Raw genomic sequence first — 21,146 nt, 5'->3', positions numbered from 1 at the left:
AAGAAATATATGTAAAATTATGTTTTAAATGATATTTTCTATTATTTAAATTGCATGATAAGAACCCTGGGGACCAGTGTAGTGTGAGCACGGTACCATTGCTAGAGATTTGTTATGTAGCCGTGTGCGCCCATACCTGTGCTGAGAGGTGTAGGATGGGCTTGTCTGATTTGCCTACGTGAGGAGAATGCACCCCTGGGTGAGGGCAATCGGACCAGCAGTTGGAGTTGCGTGTACTCGCGAAGTATGTTAGCAGAGAGTATAGATGACTACTGTCTAGGTGAATCCCCCAGGACATTAGTCTAACTTTCAGGCCACACAACTCGTGTCATGGGGATGTAAATGGCGTGTTTGTCACAAGGAGTGTCTTATATATATGTTAATTTATGTGAATATGGTTAATTAATAAGATAACTTCGAGGACTTATTGAGAAAGATGAGTGCCCTAATAGCAGTAATGGTACTAGAGCAGAGCGAAGCTACTTGTATGGGCAGGTAATCTTCCCTATCATTGGTTAATTGTGTGTGTGAGTGTAAAATAAGAATGTTTTCATAAATGTGTTTATCTGCTTAATAAACTAGTTATTTTTTGTACACTAAATGCATGTTAGTCACACACTGACATTAACTTAGTCTTTCCCTTACTGAGTTATGTCTTACCCCTACTTTACAAACTGTCTTTTCAGGGAATCCTATAGATCGAGTCTAGCAGGCTAAAGGAGTCGAGCTAGTGGTGTGAATTTTATGTAGGTAATGTGTAGATGGAGATTTTATTTTTGTTTAGTTTTGTGAGATGTAATTATGTGAAAATGGATATATTTGTGTATAAAGATAATTAAAACACCGGTAATGTAATTTGAGAATTTTATATTTTATTTTCGCTGCATATGTGTATTTTATATTTGATGAATAAGTATCAGATACACTAACGTCATTAAAGTAGGACTACGGACCCACATGGCGGGTCGAGGTCATTACATAATGGAGGCTTGAACAGAGAAGTGATTGACAGCTTGACTGGAAGAGCAATGGTAGGTATTGACTTATCACATTTTGGCCAAAAAATACTTAAATTGCCAATAGCATATGGAGGGAAAATGCCTACTCAACCATTTTTTGGAGCATTTTGCCTAGCCAAAGAAAAAGAAAATGAAACACCATGCTTCATAAAACAAGTCAAGGGCTTTCTGTGTTTGCTTCAGGGATTGAACTGTTCCCTAGAAATGCCACCCAAAATATAAAAATCCCAAATATTTTCTCGTCACTCCTCTCCATCATGACGTCCCGATTCAGTTCTCTAGTGGTGCATTATGCTTGCTTTCCATGCTATTTAACATGCATTCCTATGAAGTTGCCCAAATGCTTTAGGCTCATGAAATTAGGAGAAAACAAAAGAAAAACCTCATCCAATTATGACTGTAGAAATGTCATCAAGCAATGAATCACAAATAGGTCCATTCAACATCAAGTTCTTACATCATTTGACCATCCTCACAAATATTAGAACAAAAACTGTTGAAATGTCATCAAACAATGACAAATAGTCAATTTTTTTGTCACATCCACTCCAAATTTGTCTGTGGTCAATACATTAATTACTGCATACTCTGGTGTTTGCTACAATTAGCATCATCTCCAGAATAGTTGAAAAAACATTTCAGCCTCAAATCACTGATCCAACCAAAAAGTGTTGCCGTGGGGCAAATGCCCTATAATAAATCAAAAGCCCTGCCAAGAGGAACCCTCATTGCAGTAGAACAGTTGGAAGAACAACCCTGTTTCTGTCAAATACAGCAGCTCTTGGATGGTGAAAACATTTCATGACTCAGGACCACCCATTCAAGAAAACAATGCTGGCTTGGCTAATGCCCACAAAGAAATGAACCAAAAAATTATTTGTTCTCTGAAAGAAGAACCTGCAGTCTGTAAATCAGTAGGAAGAGAGCCTGTCTTGAGATATTCTTCTCTCAACGACACCTACTCTCCCAGGAGGCCACAGAATATGAGTGACCCTTCCACGAATTAAACCCAAAGGAATCTGCCAATGACAGCATGTTTATGTTAGATATATTGTTGATTAATTAGTGAAATAGATCAAAAACCTTTTATCTACCACAGAGATTACAGATTAAATGTAATGCAACAAATTGCATTGCCAGCTGCAGGCTGATTTCTATCTAAATAAAAAACTCTTAACTTAAATCCTGTTCATTCAGGAAATGGACCAATCCCTTTTTGAGTCGGAGCCATTCATATACTACACTCACAAGCATTCCACGAATGGGCCTTGAATGACACATGGAAAGCTTTAACTGGTTGTTTTAACGGAAAGGGAATATCCCTCATTCTTAAGAAAAGGACTGACGCTGGACTGCAGGACTCTTAAATGAAAGATTGTTGAAAATATAGATTAAAACAGATGGGAACTATTATCATTAAAAACCCATTTATGCTATTGTTCAAGCAACAGATACATATAAGGTAATGGTAACATACTGGACCAAAAAATCTTGAATCCATGCTAGAAGCTGAATTGTCTCCCTCTACCCAACAGTGCCCCTCTGGAATCTTCAGTGCATCATATGAATTAGGGATTTTGATCCAGTCACCAGGCAGGGCAATTATTCTTTTTATGTGTTTCTCCTTGTAATTAGTGGGGGAGCTGCAAAAGAATGTGACTTAAGTTAATCGGATTTCAGTATTTGTAAAATTGCTATCAATAAACTTCATTAACATTGTCAAATAATTTGTATCTCTAGCTACAAATTTCTATAACAAGTGGGCTAGCAACACACACCGCATGAGCGCATGCATGTAGTCCACATATTTTCCTAACGCTAGCTAGCTTCTAGCATTCATGTCACCCAATCACGAGAATGCAAGTCGGTTTACAGCCATCCAGACAAACAAAATCTTAAGACAAAAGTGCGTGCACAAACAAGACTCAACACACACACATACAAGCACGCACACAAAACAAAACAAAACATAGTTTACAAAATCAAAGTTCACTCTTACTCTATGCATACCATCAACTCAGATAGATCCAATCAACCATCTAATAATGAACAACTACTGGAGACAATTTATTAATTGATTCAATTCTTGACTCATTACTTTTTACCCCACCCTTCAACATCGGGAAAACTCTTCCATTTAAGCTTCAAATAAAAGAGAAGACTTATATGCATCTTTCCAAGAACATTGTCCACTTTTCACACTAAAACGTAATCAAGTTAAAGATAGAACTTCCAGTTTTCTAACATCAAAAAGGATTTAGTTCATTGCACTTGTTCATGTTGTAATTTATTCAAAAACTAGTGACTACGATCAATACATGGTTTTTCTCCAACTCTACATGCCATAACCAAAAAACATCCTGTTATCAAATATAGTTTGGCCTCCTTGCTCGTTCATAACATGATATACAAACCAATCAAAGAAATACTCTTAAAAACACCTGAAGAAAAGGGCAAGGAGAAGCTCAAAAAGAAATTTTTGTACCAAAGTGGAAGGAGGAAACCAATCCAGAAAGACCATATTATTCCTCTCCACACAAAAAATCCAATAAATAGCAGAACAAACACAATACCACAAAACCATGCCCTTATTGCAACCAAACCCTCTTAAACTGAACATGAAAAGTTCTCCCATCATAGCTAGAGAAACCTGTAACTTATCAAAAACATCAAAAAATGGTCTTGCACACTGATAGTGTAGAAAAATATGTGCACCAGTTTCCTTCTGAGACTTGCCCAAAACATAAATATTTGGACTTTGTACTGTGCACGCCTCTTCATTTGTGAAAAGCCATTGGTATTAATTTTGTTAAAAACTAGAAACTAGGTGGAGAAGTTAACTTAGGAACTTTTGCTTTCCTAATAACCTTCTCCAAAGGAAACAAAGGAGAAAGGGAATCCTCCAACAAACACACCAAGAAAGATATACAAGAGGAATAACTTGATATCAAAACTAGAATGAGGAACAAAAGAAGCAAAGACCTCCACCAAATGCATAAGCTCATCAATTCCCCTTTTGTTAAGAACTCCAGATAGAAAGATGAATAGGTGCATTATGAAGATAAGAAACTCTACAAAGCCAAGGTAGATATGCAACCAAAGGGGAAATTCCATTCCAAACATTACCAAAAGTAAATAGAAGACCCATCCCTAATTTCAAACACAATAAGGGGACAAAACAAATGAGAAAACTAAGAAATGAACTTCCAGGGACTTCTGCGCAAATAATAAATAGCCCCCTTAGCATTTCACCCATTTGGTTAAAAACTACACTTGCACTTGAAAGCCTTGTGCTAAAAGAATGTTTCCAATTATCCACTTTCTTTTCTGCCTCTGCCATCACTGGGGAGGAAACCTCCCAATTGGATTAATATGTCTGTAAAATTAGCACCAAGACCCCGTGAGTATGCCATCTTTCCCACAGCATACGGAGCTGCATCTCAACCCCTCATCACCATGACACTTCTTCTTGTTAATACATAGGGCCCTCCACCTCATCAGCATTTTCAATAATTGCTAGAGAAGAAAATCCCTATGTGGTCTTATAGTCACAGCTAGATAAAGCTTCCCGCTCTTCCATCCAAAAAAAAAAAATCTTCCTGCAATCTTATTTTGGACCACCATGTTTTCAGGCTTGGCTATCCATTTCATAGTGATTTTATTTTGTCTCATATCACATGTTTATCTTGGATGCACACAATATTTCTGGATCTCAGCAATAGGCCATTTTCACAGAAAAACAGGATTTTAACACATGGCTTGCATCTCATCCACCATAAATATGATTGTACCCTTTTAATATTTTGTTTCTCCTTTTGATTTTTTAATAAAGGTATGTTTCTACCAAAAAAGAGCCCAAAACTAATATTTGATACTTAATTTGTAACTGGACCTTCTCATTACTTTTATCAAGTTAGTCCACTAAGATCTGAATAATGCCAGGCCAATTCCAACCCAGTTGCAGCCCTGCAATTTAACCATGCGCTTCATTTTTTATCCACATTTTCATTCATCTGCAAAACCCAGCCAACCCCTGCTTGTACCACCAACCAAACAATCAACACGCTTAAGTCAATGATTAACTAAATTCACCTCAAAATTTCTAAGACTCTTGTACTGGGATACATTTAAATCCTTCAAACTGAACATGATACAGTAACACTTCCACAAATATTTTCCAACCACTAGTGGAAATGGAATCGCCCTTACAATTCAAATGCAAACCCACTTCAAGAAACTTGCCCCTTCTTGTTGATCTAACCAAACAATCAACACGCTTAAGTCAATGATTAACTAAATTCACCTCAAAATTTCTAAGACTCTTGTACTGGGATACATTTAAATCCTTCAAACTGAACATGATACAGTAACACTTCCACAAATATTTTCCAACCACTAGTGGAAATGGAATCGCCCTTACAATTCAAATACAAACCCACTTCAAGAAACTTGCCCCTTCTTGTTGATCTAACTGTCATGAAATACTTGAAACACCGCAAACATTCAACAAATGCCCTAACCAAAGAAAAAACAAACCGATGACCTAGAAATCCTCACTAGGCAACTCCAGGCCCAATTCTACTTTCGAATCAAAGGTTTCCCTTTGATTTGGACAGATTGCAAGTGATTCCTTTTCACAATGGCAACTAGATACTCACTAGGCAACTCCAAGCCCAATTCTACTTTCGAATCAAAAGTTTCCCTTTGATTTGGACAGATTGCAAGTGATTCCTTTTCACAATGGCAACTAGATACTGCAACCATGGCTAAGAGAGGATGAAATATAGCAAGTGAGAGATAAAGGAAGATCTTTGAGAGAGAAGAAGGAGAGTGGGAGAGGGAAATATGAACCATCATAAGACAATAATCAATTTGTAGCAACATTAATGAATTTGATACTTCACCTTTTTGCATTTAATTCCTCCTAGGAGCAATATTTAATCCTTTGGTATTGGCATTTTTCAGACAAAAGCATTCAATCTTTTAGATAGATGTTTCTATATATTTTTTCCCCTCATCTTATGAAAAATGTATGAGTAAAATTTTAAAAAAAATCAATTTATTAGTCTGGATTGATGATTTTGAAGTACAGAATTTTTGGCAATAAAAATTTTTCGCACAAAATAAAAATTCATTTTACCATAAAATATTTGTATACAATCATAATAGGATCATTAGATATGGTATACCTATAAGTATTTCAATATAACAATTTCAGAAATAAGTATTTTTTTTTTTCAAATATAATATTTTACTCAGAATGGCATTCAAGGATGTTTTAGTAGAAACAAAGATAAGGATATTTTCATCACATATAATAATGTACTTAAGGTACTTGCGTATGGTAGTCCCATAAAAGGCATTTCTGTACAAACAGCCTGAAAAGGAAAGATATTTTTGTCAAACTCAATGTTTTACACCCTTAATACATTCATACTCTAACATATAATATGTATATAGATGGATGTGCACCCCACACTCATTGCAATTAGCGTGGCATCTCAATTGAAAATTTTTGAGTTTCAAGGCACATAGTTCTCATTCTGTGTTATTAATACACTGTATGATGCTCTACTTGAGTGTTCTTTTTGCCTGTAATTCATTCTCACTTCATTGTTTTTATACTTATGTTCTAACTCATAAATTGTTAGCAATGGTGATTGTGATGAGCTTCTTGATTATGCATGTGCCTTCTAGATTGCAGTTGGCATTTAGGAGATGAGTGGGGTTAGGGTAGTGTTTCTTTGTATCTTGAAAGGCAAAGGTATAAGACGAGGTATTTTAGCCCTATATCCCTAATGAGCAAGGTTAGGCCTTTGGAAATTTACTTCTGTTAAAAAATATATAAATAAACATTATACATTAATAAATCCTTTCTCCTCCCTTATTAGCCTAAATTATCAAATATGATCTTTGGTCACAATCAATTGTAGTGCTACAAAATATATATAATGTATATACACATACACAACAACAACAACAACAATAACAACCAAACCTTAAATGCCACTAGGTGTGGTCATGAATCATTTTCTACCATTCCAATCAATCTAAGTCAATAACTCTAAAAAGTTGGAATGATGCTAAATTCTTACCATCTTGATCCAAGTTATTTTTAAGTCTACCACTCTATCCTTCTGACACTAAGAACAACTAGTTCACTCATGTCACTGCTGCATTATTTGGTCTATGTTGCAAGTGTCCAAACCATGTTAACTGCCCTTCCCTTATTTTATATAGGTGCTACACCTGCCTTACCATGGACCTGTTCATTTCTTTATCTTCTAGAGTTATACCGCTCATCCATCATAACATTTTCCTACAACCTTTAATTTTGGATATATTGTTTCTTAGTTGCCAACCTTCTTCTCCATATGGCATAATGGCATAGCCATTCCATACACTTTCCTTTTTAAAAATTTCTAAAAAACACACAACACACCCAAATTATTTCTCCATTTTAACCAACCAGCTTTAACTCAATGTATTATATTGTATTCACTTTCATCTTTAACTAGCATAATATATCTAAAAAAATATCAACTTATTGTCTGTTTCTCAAAAAGGCACAAAGGCAAGGGAAAGAAAACCTCTGATTTGTATTTGTCGAAGAGGTAAAAAGCAGTCGAGAAGAATGGTAATGGAGGAGTTAGTAGACAATATCATCAAGAGAAGAGAGAGAGATTTAGCAATTGCAATTCTCAACAGTTCAGCTCCCGTGTGCCCTTGCCCTCATTGTGGCAAGCCTTTGAGTCTTTTACTGAAGAGCAGTGATGCAGGTGACTCTTCGGATTTCCCCAAGATTGATAAAGGCAGTCCCAAAACCTTTGTCTCATTTGAGGATGTCGGTGTGGGCCTTAACTTGGACCTTGGAGCTATAGATAAGGGGATATTTTTCGGCCTTGCGATCCCACTTGACTGTTCAATGTCCAATCCCAAATCTTTTTCTCCCTTTAAGCTGCATGATGGTCCTTTTGAAGTTGTCAAAAAGCTAGTTCACTTCGGGAAGGTTGTCCTCCTACAGGACCTCCCCACATAGGTAGTTGCATCTAGAAGGAGACAGTTTTGGAGCAAAAACCTCCTAATTCTCCAAATGACATTGGACGACTAGCCCTTGTCCCAGCCCCTAGTACTAGCTTTGACACTTTGGGTGCCAATCCCAACTTTGAGGTTTTGTTTGATAGACCCAATTTTGAAACTTTGATTTAGACTCAAATAGTGCTTAGAAACAGGTAATTGTTTGGGTCCTCTAGAAGCTGAAATCGATAAGCAAAACCATAGGCGTGTATTTCGAACGATTTAAGGATAGATCCTTACAGTTGTTTGAGGATATTGAAAGAAAGAGAAGAGAGGAAATGGGAAGCAAAGAGAATAGAGGAAATGGGAAGCAATCACACAAAAACCTACAGGAAGCATGAGAAAGTTGGATACCAATAGGGAATTGAAGCGCACAGTATGGACAGTGAACTATGGAAAAACAGGAGGATGGTCAAAAATAGAAGAGCCATGCAACAGTTGGAGCTTTGGTGTTAAATCATGTCAAGAAAAATCATTTCCTAGAACATGAGTGCAATCAAGTCCTTTCTTAAGGATAGGAGGGGTGATGTAGTGTGCTTGCAAGAAACCAAGGTGGAGACTATGGAGAAGCTCTTGATCAATGGACTTTGAGGCCGAGATGCCTGTGATTGGATATCTTTTGGAGTAGTAGGTAGCTCAGGGGGTATACTAGTCTTGTGGAAGCCTAGCGTTGTGGCATTGTTGGACTAGTCCATAAACTCCTTCTCAGCCTCTTTGTTCAAAAACACGAATGATAACTTTTAGTGGATTTTCTTAGGGAGTATGGCCTGGATGAAGGCCCCTTTAGGTCTCTTTTTTAAAATGAGCTCTTTGAGAAAAGGAGTAGATGGGACGCCCCTTGGATTTTTGGAGGCAATGTCAACATGATTGTGTATTCGCATGAAAGAAGTTGGGGTAGCCTTGAAACTAGTAGCATAAGAGAATTCCTTGACTTTAGAAGTGGGAATGGCTTGACTGATCGCCCTCTCATTGATGGCAACTCACTTGGTCCAACTCCAAGGAGTTACCTTCATTTTCAAGGATCGATAAGTTCCTATTTCAGTTGAATTGGAACTTTATTTTCCTTACATGATTCAAAGTATACTTCCTAGGCCCATCTCAGACCATTTCCCTGTCTTCCTTGACATAAGGGGAGTTAAATAGGGGCCAACCCCCTTTCACTTTGAGAATATATGGTTAAAACATGATGGTTTCAAGGAGTTAGTAAAAACTTGGTGGTCTTCTATTCTAATCACAGGGAAGGCTAGTTTTGTGCTTGTCTCAAAATTGAAGGGAATAAAAGAAAAGCTTAATATTTGGAACACAAACATCTTTAGGAATGTCCAAGTGAAGAAGATTGTTATCTATTGTGAAATTAACGCCTCTCAAATAATGCACAGCGGAATAATAATATTGTTGTAAAGGATCAAACATACACTTGCAACAATCTAAATGGTGAATACAGAATATTTACACAACCATAGCAACATAAAGAAAGCAATAATAAGAACGACGACACCAGAAATTATGTGATTCAGCAAAGCCTACATCCATGAGAGCAATCGATGAGAGTTTCACTATGAAAATCAAAGATACACACTACAATGGTATAAAATGATCTTCTCTCCTTCTCTCACCCTCACTCTAATCAAAATATGCCCAGAAGAACATATATAACAATCCCTCGGAAGCTTCCCTCCGAATACCCAACCGTCCCAACGTTCCAATTCAAAATTTGAATTTTTTCTCGCAACCCTAGAGCACTCGTCATCGAGAGAGAGAAGAACACTCGTCGACTGGTACGGCCACTCATCAACGAGTCTCGAAACTTCTACAATTTTCTGACTCTCGGTATCTACTCGTCTACGAGTCACTGCTGCACAGCACACAGTTTTCATCCATATGTTTTTCTTTCTTTGTTTATGAACCCCAACAAGTATAAGAGTCACACACAAATACAACAATCTCCACCTTGTCGACTAATACGGCCACTCGTCGACGAGTCTTAGAACTTCTGCAATTTTCTAGCTCTAGGTATCTACGAGCACCAATTTGTTGTGAAATTAACACCTCTCAACTAATGCACAGCAAAATAATAATATTGTTGTAAAGGATCAAACATACACTTGCAACAATCTAAATGGTGAATACAGAATATTTACACAACCATAGCAACATAACAAAAAACAATAATAAGAACAACACCACCAGAAATTACGTGGTTCAGCAAAGCCTGCATCCACGGGAACAATCAACAAGAGTTTCACTATGAAAATCAAAGATACACACTACAATGGTATACAATAATCTTCTCTCCTTCTCTCCCCCTCACTCTTATCAAAATATGCCCCGAAGAACATATATAACAACCACTCAGAGGTTTCCCTCCGAATGCCCAACCTCCCAACGTTCCAATTCAAAATTTGAATTTTTCCTCGCAGCCCCAAAGCACTCGTCAATGAGCACAGGGCACTCGTCGACGAGAGAGAGAAGACCACTTGTCGACTAGTACAGCCACTCGTCAACGAGTCTCAGAACTTTTGCAATTTTCTGGCTCTCAGTACCTGCTAGTCGACGAGTCACTGCTGCATAGCACAAAGTCTTTATCCATATCCTTTTCTTGCTTTGTTTATGAACCCCAATAAGAATAAGAGCCACACACAAATACAACATTATTTTTAATGGCATCAAAGAGATTGATGAGCAAAAGGTAATCTAGGGTCTTAATGATGATTAGAGAGCCAAAATAGCTCTGCTTAAGAAGGAATTGTATGAGGTTATTAATCTTGAAGAGATATCTTGGAGGCAGAAATCCAAAGCTCTATGGCTCAAAGCGGGGGACCGTAATACAAAATTTTTTCATCAAACAACAAATGTCACTATAGAAGTAACACCCTATCCAGCATTGAAATTGGGGAAGTCCCCTTAACTAGGGGAAGGAGTTTTAGAAAAGGTATTTGTGATAATTATAAAGACTTCTACACTGAACCCGAGTCTCTAAAACCTATAGTGGATGACATCAATTTTAGATCCCTTAGTTCTTCCATCGTAGAGGCTTGAGAGACCTTTTGAAGAAAAAGAAGTGCTCCAAGCTATTAAAAATTGCAATGGCTAAAGTGCCTAGGCTAGATAGTTTCCCCTTGGCTTTTTTAGGCTAACTGGAGCCTCCTTAAATATGACTCATTAAACATGTTTGAGGAGTTCTAGATATCAGGCAAATTCGTCATTTGCATAAATACCACTTTTGTAACTATTGTTCCAAAGAAAGTTGGAGTTGTTAGCATCAAAGATTTTGGCCCCATTAGATTGGTGGGAAGCATTTATAAAATCATTGCCAAAGTACATGCTGAAAGGTTCAAAAACACAATACTGGAAGTCACTGGCTAGTATCAACATACTTTTGTGGCTAGAAGACAGATCATAGATGCTACCCTTATTGTTAATGAAGGGGTGAATGCCTATATGAAGGAGGGAAAAGGGGGAATAATGTGCAAACTGGATATGGAGAAAGCATTCAATCTTGTCAACTAGAACTTCCTTTTTTATCTCCTTAGGAAAATGGGCTTTAGTAAGCTTGGTGTAGTTGGATTGCTCAATGCATCAAAAACCCAAGCTTCTCAATGCTCATTAATAGATGCCCTTTTGATTTCTTTCACTACTTGAGAGGCTTGAGACGAGGAGATCCCTTGTCCCTTTTTTTGTTTATTTTGGTGATGGAGGTGCTTAGCATCATGTTGATGAAAGCTATTGAAGGAGAGATCTTTAGAGGTCTCAAAAGTGGGTAGAAATGGAAGACTTATAGAAGTTTCTCATCTTCTTTTCGCAGATGATTATATTATTTTCTGTGAAGATGATCCCCTCCATATTCTCAACCTTCGATGCATTTTGATAGAGTTTGAGGCCATATCAGGCCTAAAAGTGAACCTTGGCAGAAGCTAGCTTATTCCTATTAGGGAGAACACAAGGGAGAACTTTCCTTACTGGTCTATTTGATTGCAAGATGGGAACCTTTCCCGTTCATTACCTCGGTCTCTCACTTGGAGCCAAATTCAAAGATAAAGGAGCCAAGGGCCCTATTCTTTAAAAGTTCGAAAGGAGATTGGCAGGATGGAAAATAATTTTTTTATCAAAAGGAGGCAGACTCACTCTTATCAAGAGCACTTTGACAAATCTTCACATTTACTTCATGTTTCTCCTTCTCTTACTAGCCTTAGTCACTAGGAGATTGGAGGGAATTCAAAGAAGATTTATTTGGGGAAGCTTCAGGGAGAAGTTTAAATACCATCTTGTTAGATAGGGATTGGTCAAACAACCCATTTGTTTAGGAGGTCTAGGGTTGAAATCCCTTCTCACTTTCAATAAAACCCTCCCCCGGAAGTGATTATGGGGGTTCATCAATGAGAAAGACCACCTTTGGTGGAACATTATTGTTTCTAAATATGGGCTAGAGCACAATGATTGGACAACACATAATAGAATAAGCCCCTATGTAGTGAGTGTATGGAAATTCTCCAAGAAAGGATTGGATGATCATTTCCAATTTGTGACATTTCAAGTAGGGAATGGAGCCAATGTTTACTTTTGGCATGATTTGTGGTGCGAGACCTGTAATCTTAGGGCTGCATTTCCTTCCATATACAGCTTGCTTGTGATAAAAATGCACTTGTCAGTCATCACCTCCAAATCACTGGCCAGGGGATTTTTTGGGACATGTCTTTTACAAGGAACATTGGCAGATTGGGAACTTCACACACTCTCAATTCTACAGATTTCTATACAATTCCCATCACCAAAACATCCCCAATGAGCCAAAATGGGCTTTGCACAAAAAAGTCATTTTCTCTACTAAATATTTTATAAGAAGCTCTCACCGTTGGGAACATATTGCAATAACTCTCCTTGGATTCACATTTGGAGGACAGCAGCCCTTCAAAGGTTGCCTTTTTTTTCTTGGGAGTCTGTACATGGAAATATTTTAACCCTCAACAATCTGCAGAAAAGAGGGCTTACAGTCACAAATTGGTGTTTTCTCTGTATGGCTGATGCAGAATCAGTAAACCACATTCTTCTCCACTGCCCTGGACAAGGAACATGTGGAATTTGCCTCTTTCCTCGACTGGGCAGCAGTGGGTTATGGCAAATTCAGTTGGAGGGGAGATTTGGGCTTGGAAAAGCATCAAAGCCATGAAGGAGAAGCGAAAGGCTTTGAACCTCATATGTCTTGCCATCTTTTGGTGGGCTTGGAAGGAAAGAAAAAAGAGAGCTTTCAAAGATTCGTCTACTATGCTTCAGACCTGCAAACCCCAATGGATTACTGCTATCTCAAGCTGGCTTAGTGGGAAAATTGTTAATGATCATTTTGTAATCCTTGATGTTTGTGACGCTAAACAGGGTGGTTGATGTTTTGTACCACGGGTTCGTAATACATTTTCTTTTTGTTGATCAAAGAAAAATGTTAGTCAGACTGAGAGAAAGATGATTAGTCTCACGACAGTAAGAGAGAGACCATAAATGTGATTGGGGTAAATTTAGAGTCTGAGGGAAGGGAGAAGTAAAAGGGTATGGAAGATTCTGTGTCCTTTTCTGAACAGTCTATTATGTATCTTATAAAAATAAAAAATTTTATTTTTTAATTGCCTAAAAGTACACCTCGCTTGAAAAGGTGTACGCCTTTTGCAAAAGGCATGCACCTCATCAAGAAAGGCATGTGCATTTTGGGTCATTTGTGTTAGATTTTCAGTTCTAGGATTTTTTACTTCACTTCACACTGAAGTTCACCTGAAGGTTTATGTGCCCTCACATTCACCTTCAGTCATGGCTATTGAACCTAGGAGTAGCGAAGTTTGAACATTTATCCTTCCACGAATATTACAAGCTTGAAAGTAATAGCAAGATTAAAACACAATCTCTTTCCACACAAGATGTGACGCACCAAAACCAAAATTTTACATTCATACAATTTTAATAGCTCGATGACTCAATCCAAGAATGAGTGGCTCTAATCCCATCAAATGTGAATTACTAGGATTAGCTTAAAGCAAGCCATAAGATTCTGGTCCATACAATACAACATTGCATTTCTATTAAGATTAGATTAACAACTTCCATAGAGGTTATAACCTAGATGGTGAACAAAATCAGAGTTAACTGTTAGTTACTGACAGAGAATTCTCATTCTTCTGTGGTTATCAACAGAAGTTGCAGCAAGTTATATGAATAAAATGGTGGCTTAACTTTTGATTGTCCTTGCTGAGTACTTTTTTTTTTCTTTGGGATAGGTAAGTATGAATATGGCATTACATTTACAACAGGCCACCGGATTTCTACATAAAGTATGAAACATCTATCACAAAATCATTTGAACTATTCAATTCTATATTCCAAGAGATGGCGGTTATCAAAGAAGAAAAGGTATCAAAATAATTATTGTAATAAGATTTACCAGAAAACTACCACATCACCATGTGAAAACTTATAATTTTCAAGGCAAAATTTCTCCACCAGAACATAGTCATCTGCAGCCAAATCAATGGTCAGACCAATAAAATTCAACATGCAAAGTACTCCGCTTGAGCTTTATCTCGAAATTTTTACCATAAAATGATCCCATAAAACTAGTGCTTCTTGGATTAAATGTGGGTGACATAGAAAGACCCCGAACATGGCCCATACTTGCATACCGATCTGAAATGGTCAAGGTCACGAGCCCAACAGTGAAATACTTCTTAGCCAAGTTCCATAGAAAATTTTGAGATCCCATTTCAAAATTTCCAGAACAACTGCACGTCAATAGAAATATGAAGTCATCCACATGAAATGAAAAGTAATTTTTCCCACAGCCCTACTTAATGGTAAAGTAATTTATCAAATAAAACTACAGAAAAGCAAATGTTTTTGTTTCTCTTCAAAAATATAGAACTCATTCATTGAGTTCATCAAATAGGCGGGGACCTTGAAATCTTATAGGTTTAGTAAAAGCAACATCGTCTCACATACAAATTATATTTGATTTAAAATTTAAAATACAGATGAACAGATATTGTAATTGTAAAACAATTGAAACAGGACAATCGATTTTGTGCTCCATGAGTAAATTTGATGCTAAAACATGAAATATAAGTGAACAGACATTGTAATTCTAAAAGCATGTTTGACAATTGATTCTGTTATTCATAAGTTTCACTTCAAATTTAGAAGTGAGATAATGTTGCTTGTACTCAATCTATTAGATTTCAGGGTCCCTCTAACTATTTGATGAATTCACTGAGCTTTATAAATTTTAAGTTTAATGCAGAACATTTGCTTATCTAATAAGTTATTTGATAATCACTTTCTCAATACAGATGGCAATGGGAAAAGTTACTCCACATTTCAAGTGGATGACTTCATCTGGGCAACAGGAAAAGTTTTTGAAATGGGAACTCAAAATTTTCTATGGATTTTGGATAAATTATTTTATAGTTAGGCTCATGATCTTGATCAAGATCAAGATGCAAGTGTATGCCATGTTCAGGGTCTTGTAATGTCTCCAACATTTAATCTGAGAAGTGCTAGCTTTATGACATCATTTATTTCAATAAAGATGTTTTACTTCCAATTGAGACAAAAGTGATGCATATCCCAATTATGATAACTAAGAACCTACTAAAGCAGGTGAAATAATAAGGCTTTTTCACGTTTTAGGTAGAAGTTTGACTTCTATAACCACATTACCACCTACCATTGATAAATTGGAATTTTTGTAATCCCAAAATATAGAAGGTCAATTTAAGAATTCATGCATAAACTCTTCTATAGTGAAAAATGTCTTTCAAATGGTTATGGGTCCAGATTTAGGAGTTCACCAACAAAATTTTCTTTCATAATTTATCTAAACTAATCTCATATTGAAATTGTAGATTAAAACGTCATACTATTGACTACATAAACCTGGTTCCCAAATTTTAAAAAAAAAATTCCTGCATTTCTGCATTCTAAGGCTACAAACAAACCAATCCATTCATGAGCAGCTTGGTAGCTCAGCTTGTAAGGGCTCGCTCATTCATTTGCATAAAAGAGCAATTCCAAAACCTCATTTTGAGGGCCATTTATTAAACGAGCAAAGCCTAAACAAAGTTGAAGCTTGGCTCTTTTGGGTCTGTGAATAGTCCATTTATCGGATTGTTTGGGCTCATTTACAGGCTTAGGCCTTTTGAAAGCTTGCTGGTGGACACATTTAAAGGGCCAAATAGGAGTGACAATAAAAATATCAATATACAACCCATTTAATCTAACTCACTTTGATCTTTATTTTTTACTCTTTTTTCAATCTCTAAATTTTCAATTTGACAAACCTAACCTAGCCATCTACTTCGAGTACCAATAATTAAGAAACAAGAATTGTAAACTCATGCACCCTCAAAAAGTGATTATCATCAGTAAGACAAAAGGATGACAACATGGTAGCCCCACTCCTTGTTTATGTGTACGTATGTTCATCACATAAATATATCAAATAAGCTTATTTTAAATTAAAATAAATAACCAAAGCTTGGTAGCAAGCTCGCTTGAATAAGTATATTAAAAAAAAGGTCAGCCCAGTGCACAAAGCTCCTGCACATGTAGGGTCTGGGAAGGGGCAAACAACAATGGGTTCATAGTACGTAGTCTTACCTTGCATTTTTTCAAAAGGTTGTTTACATGCCTCGAACCCATGACCTCCAGGTCACATGACATCAAATTTACCATTTAGCATTAGCATAATAAAGCTTGAATTAAACTCAACTCAACCTCTATAAGTTTATTAAAAATTTAACCATTTAGCATGAGCATAATAAAGATTGGGTTAGCTTAGTGCAGCTTGGCTTGACCTCCATTTATACTTCAATAACAAGCTTGAACAAGTATTTCAAGCTCACACTTCAAGCTTGATTTTAGCTTGTCTTGAGCTCCAGCTCAAGCTCAATTAAATATTTAATGAACAAGCTTGAACATGATAAAGCTCAGACTGGCTTGTTTGCAGCTTTAATTCTAATGGAGAACCAGATAGGTTGATACCTTGATGTCTTAAGCCACCAACATTATATATAAAATTTGTATGACTTTAGTAAAAGCAAACTAAACCGAAGTCACCAAGGAGCCCTCCTTTGGTAGCTTTCTTCAACCTGAAGTTTAACACTTCAAATCTTGTCCCAGACTCCCAAACTCATAGAATCACCAGTCTAAAATCTCTCAGCCTCCTCGACGGCACCTTCTTAGGAATGAAGTTTACAAAGATAGAATTTTCACATTGTTTCCTACCACACAATTACAATTAAAGTGAAAAACCTCATAATATCCTCCTATATGAACTCCCAACTATCCTGAATGTAAAACCATTAGGATTTGGAGGGGGTCTTCTTCACAAAAATTATGGTGTCATCCGCAAAGAGAAGATGTGAGACTTCCATAAACCACCAGTTTTTCTCCAATCTGAGACTTTTAAGGAGCCCTCCTTCAGTAGCTTTCTTCAACACGAGGTTTAACATTTAAAATCCTGTAAAAACTAGTAACTAAACTCATAGAATTATAGGTCTAAATCTGTCCCTCCTTGACAACACCTTCTTAGGTATTAAGACTACAAAGATAGAATTTTCACATTGTTTCCTACCTGAAATTTTTCTTTTGGACACCCCAGATATTCTTTAACTTGTAAATCAAAACGCAATTTTATGTACTGTAGGACAAACCTCTATACACAAACTACAATATTGAATTTCAATTTTATTAAACACCAGCCTCCAAACAATCAATCAAAATGCAGAACAGTTCATAAAGATTTAAAATATAGATTTTTTATAACATGAAAAAATTTCATCTTCACAAACAATTAAGTCTCTGTGCACCAAGGTCAACCTGTAAAACAAAAACAGGTACGATTATCTATAGGCTAGTGAAATTTCAATTGTATCTCTGGATTTTGGATTCATCATACTCAACCTGTAAAAATTAGAATACTAAGCATTTTAAACCCTTATGGGAGTTATTTGTTTATTAGTCATTTTCATTTTTAGGAAAATTTTAGTCAGAGTGTCAGACCATTGGAATTATTATGCTTTCATGCTTTAATAATCTTGCAACTTTTTTACAAGCTGGCAATAAAGTATATATTTAAAATGCTATATGGACAGAATTGGTACACAGTAATACTACAGTTTTTATTGATGACTTTATAATGTTGTTGATCACATTGTTAACTTGTAAATTTCAAATTCAAAACTCACTTCATTCAACACCAACTTCTATCTCTAGACTCCAATTCACCAGGGCCTCTAGCATCCACAACATTTCCGTCTATCACCCATTCATCATACGTCTCGTGCATTGTTGACTTGTTGCCACTACCATGGCTGCCATTATGAACTCCTTTGTCCACCTAGCCTACATTCCTAAACAAAACCTAGTTTATTTTACTTAAACAAGTCACCTCAAAGCAATATTCTTGCTTTGGTTGCACCCAATTAATATCAAACTGAAAAATCTTTAAAGGGAAAAAAACAATGACAAACAGGGAGGAGGAATTATGCCAGCACTCAAGAAACATAACAATGATAAACTTCAGTGGTTAATAACTACAGAAACATTTTCACAAACATCCCATATATGGAGAACTTAGGCATTTTAACAAACATCCCGTAGGCAGAAAGAGACATTGGAAATTAAAGGCAATTTGAACAGTATATAATAAGCTTAGCTGAGTGGCACGTACAGGCCCTAAGTTAGCAGCAAGTGATTAGTATAGACCAAACACTAAGAAATAATATATCACCATCCAACATATACACTAATCAATTAGTAGCAAGTAAAAGGTGATGAGGATGACATATCAGTAGTAATTCGAAATATATACATGCGGTTCGGAATTCATATAGTAGCACCATTCTAATTCTAATTTCGTAAAGCTGATTAACGCTCCATTTTCTAATCAAAACTTTCAATTATAATTCAAAATCAGTTTCTTCAAAAACTAATTAACTTGCAGCATTGAAGAGGAAGAAGATGGTTGTGGTTACCAGGGCTGAGAGACAAAGACAGCCCGAATGATCAAGAAGAGAGGTAGCTGCCACTCTGATCAGCTTGGGCCGCTACCCCCGCGCGTGAAATCGTTTTGCAGCTGACAGGGAAGAGTGACAGGGGCGAGAGGAAGTGGCGACGTCGGTTGGGATTGGCAAGCGTCGACGATGTAGGGTGAGGGACGCGACGGCGATGAGAGCGGACGGGGTCGGAAGTCGAAAGTGAAGGGAGAGGGAGGGAAGGCGCGTGCGTTTATTTTTTTAGGTTACGTTTGGTTGATAAACTTAAAAGAAAATGTATTTTCGTCTAAAAATAATTTATTAGCTATAACATAAAATAAAAAAATCAATATTTATTTTCAAAATTAAAGGAAAATTCTTACCCTACTTGGGAGCATGAAATTAGAACTTTGAACTTGAATTTGTATTGGTTAGGACTCTTTTAAACACGCGCAAACTCAAATTCAAGTCATGAAAAAATTCATCCTTACAAATACTAAGTAATGAAAATTTGATGATTTTTAAAAATATTATATTTTATATAATCTCTATCGCATTTACAAAATATATTTTGTTTTATTTCTAGCAATATATATTTTTTTCAAGTCAAATGTAATATTACAATTTTTATCATTATTACTTTTCATGATAATAATTGAGAAAAAAAAAATGCAACTATTCACAAGGTAGGACTTTGTGAGAAAAATAACAAGCATATGATCCTAACTTTTAAGTTGATCCTCTTTAAGGGTTTGGTTGTCAACGGAATTACAGTAACTCTAACTACTGTGTAGAGGTTAGTGTCACAATTTCAAGCTTTTAAGTTGAAAGCTTTTATTGTGGGGACTTGGGGAGCAAGTTGAAGAGGTTAGCCTCAAGGTTAATCTTGAAATATATACAATTATTTTAAAATTTCTTTTTTAGAATGTCCAACATTAATAAGAAATGCTATTGAAACTTTGAAAACCCATACATACATGATCATGTTTTTAAATTGGTTATAACTGTTTTTGTAACTGTTCCATGACTTTTTATCACTGTCTTATAAGAATTTTGTGTGTGTAAGTATTGATGCTAGATATATTATAGGATGTGAATGCTACCATTTTCTATTGTAATTTGATTGTTGTTTCTGTTCTATGATTATTTATATTTGTTTGGACTAACTAAATCATATTGTCATTATCTCCCAATTAATGACTGCATACCAATAGAAAGGGCTATTATATCTTGAGAGTAGATGCCAATCAACCTTTTGCACCGTATTGAATGGGCAAAATCTTCCCTAAGGATAGTGTTATGTACACCCAATAAGTTGTACTGATTTTATTTTTTGCATCCTCTTTTTATTCATTTTTTCCAACAATATGTACTTGAAATTCCCTATTTTAGAGTATAAACATAAGCACTTGCTGACTTTGGGAGCCCTAAACATGATGGGATGAATAAGGCCTCCATTCATCTACTATGCATTATAGTCTTACCCCAACTTTAATGAAGTATTTTCACTTTATCTTATTAGATCTCACAATTTTTCTTTACAAAAAGCGCCTCATAAGGTTTAAGAATAATTAATAATCCTTTTATACAACCAAGATCACCAAGTATACATCCAGCCTGAGATCATAACAAACTCCAATCTAATTCTTGAGACACTTGTCCAGGTGGCATGCATGCCTATGTGAGAGCCATTGTTAGGATCCATTCACATACAAGTACTATCAAGGTGGCATTGATATCAAATGCAACAATCTATGTGCAAAACCATAAGGCATTGTTCACTTTGTTCCAATCGGTTTTATGATTTCACCCCGTAAAGGAGTCTCACAATATGAAGGTCTAAATCATCCTTAATATATGGTTTGTAAAGAAAAATAGAAATACAAAGAATTTGAAAGAAAAGATAATTTTATTTAAAGGTGTGGCAACGTGAACACTTAGGCTATACAATGGGTAGTATTTATAGGGGATGAATGATACAGTTGTGATATTTTAAATTTCATAAGTTCGACTCCTTGAATATCGAATAAGATCTTCAATA

General features: G+C 36.2%; 1 protein-coding gene across 1 annotated transcript; it reads right to left on the bottom strand.

The window, feature by feature from the left end:
- Positions 1–1,425: 1,425 nt before the first annotated feature.
- On the bottom strand, positions 1,426–19,373 carry LOC131168695 (uncharacterized). The gene is made up of 5 exons (XM_058128323.1): positions 19,106–19,373; positions 14,670–14,854; positions 14,518–14,590; positions 2,497–2,662; positions 1,426–2,038 (listed from the first exon to the last, which is right to left on the bottom strand). Exons 2-5 carry the CDS (start codon positions 14,833–14,835, stop codon positions 1,931–1,933), a joined length of 513 nt encoding a protein of 170 aa, XP_057984306.1. The 5' UTR covers positions 14,836–14,854; positions 19,106–19,373; the 3' UTR covers positions 1,426–1,930.
- Between the last annotated feature and the right edge of the window lie 1,773 nt (positions 19,374–21,146).

The sequence above is a fragment of the Malania oleifera genome, chromosome 11 (genome assembly GCF_029873635.1).
Source record: "Malania oleifera isolate guangnan ecotype guangnan chromosome 11, ASM2987363v1, whole genome shotgun sequence".
In the NCBI taxonomy this organism is placed as follows: Eukaryota; Viridiplantae; Streptophyta; class Magnoliopsida; order Santalales; family Ximeniaceae; genus Malania; species Malania oleifera.
The sequence above is the reverse complement of the archived record's forward strand: the minus strand, read 5'-3'. Positions and strand labels throughout refer to the sequence as shown.

Coding starts and splice junctions, on each gene's coding strand:
- LOC131168695 (XM_058128323.1), bottom strand. CDS start 14,835: ATGGGATCTCAAAATTTTCTATGGAACTTGGCTAAGAAGTATTTCACT. Junction 14,591..14,669: donor TTTTATGGGATCATTTTATG/GTAAAAATTTCG, acceptor ATTTGGCTGCAG/ATGACTATGTTCTGGTGGAG. Junction 2,663..14,517: donor GGTGATGTGGTAGTTTTCTG/GTAAATCTTATT, acceptor ATTCTTTTGCAG/CTCCCCCACTAATTACAAGG.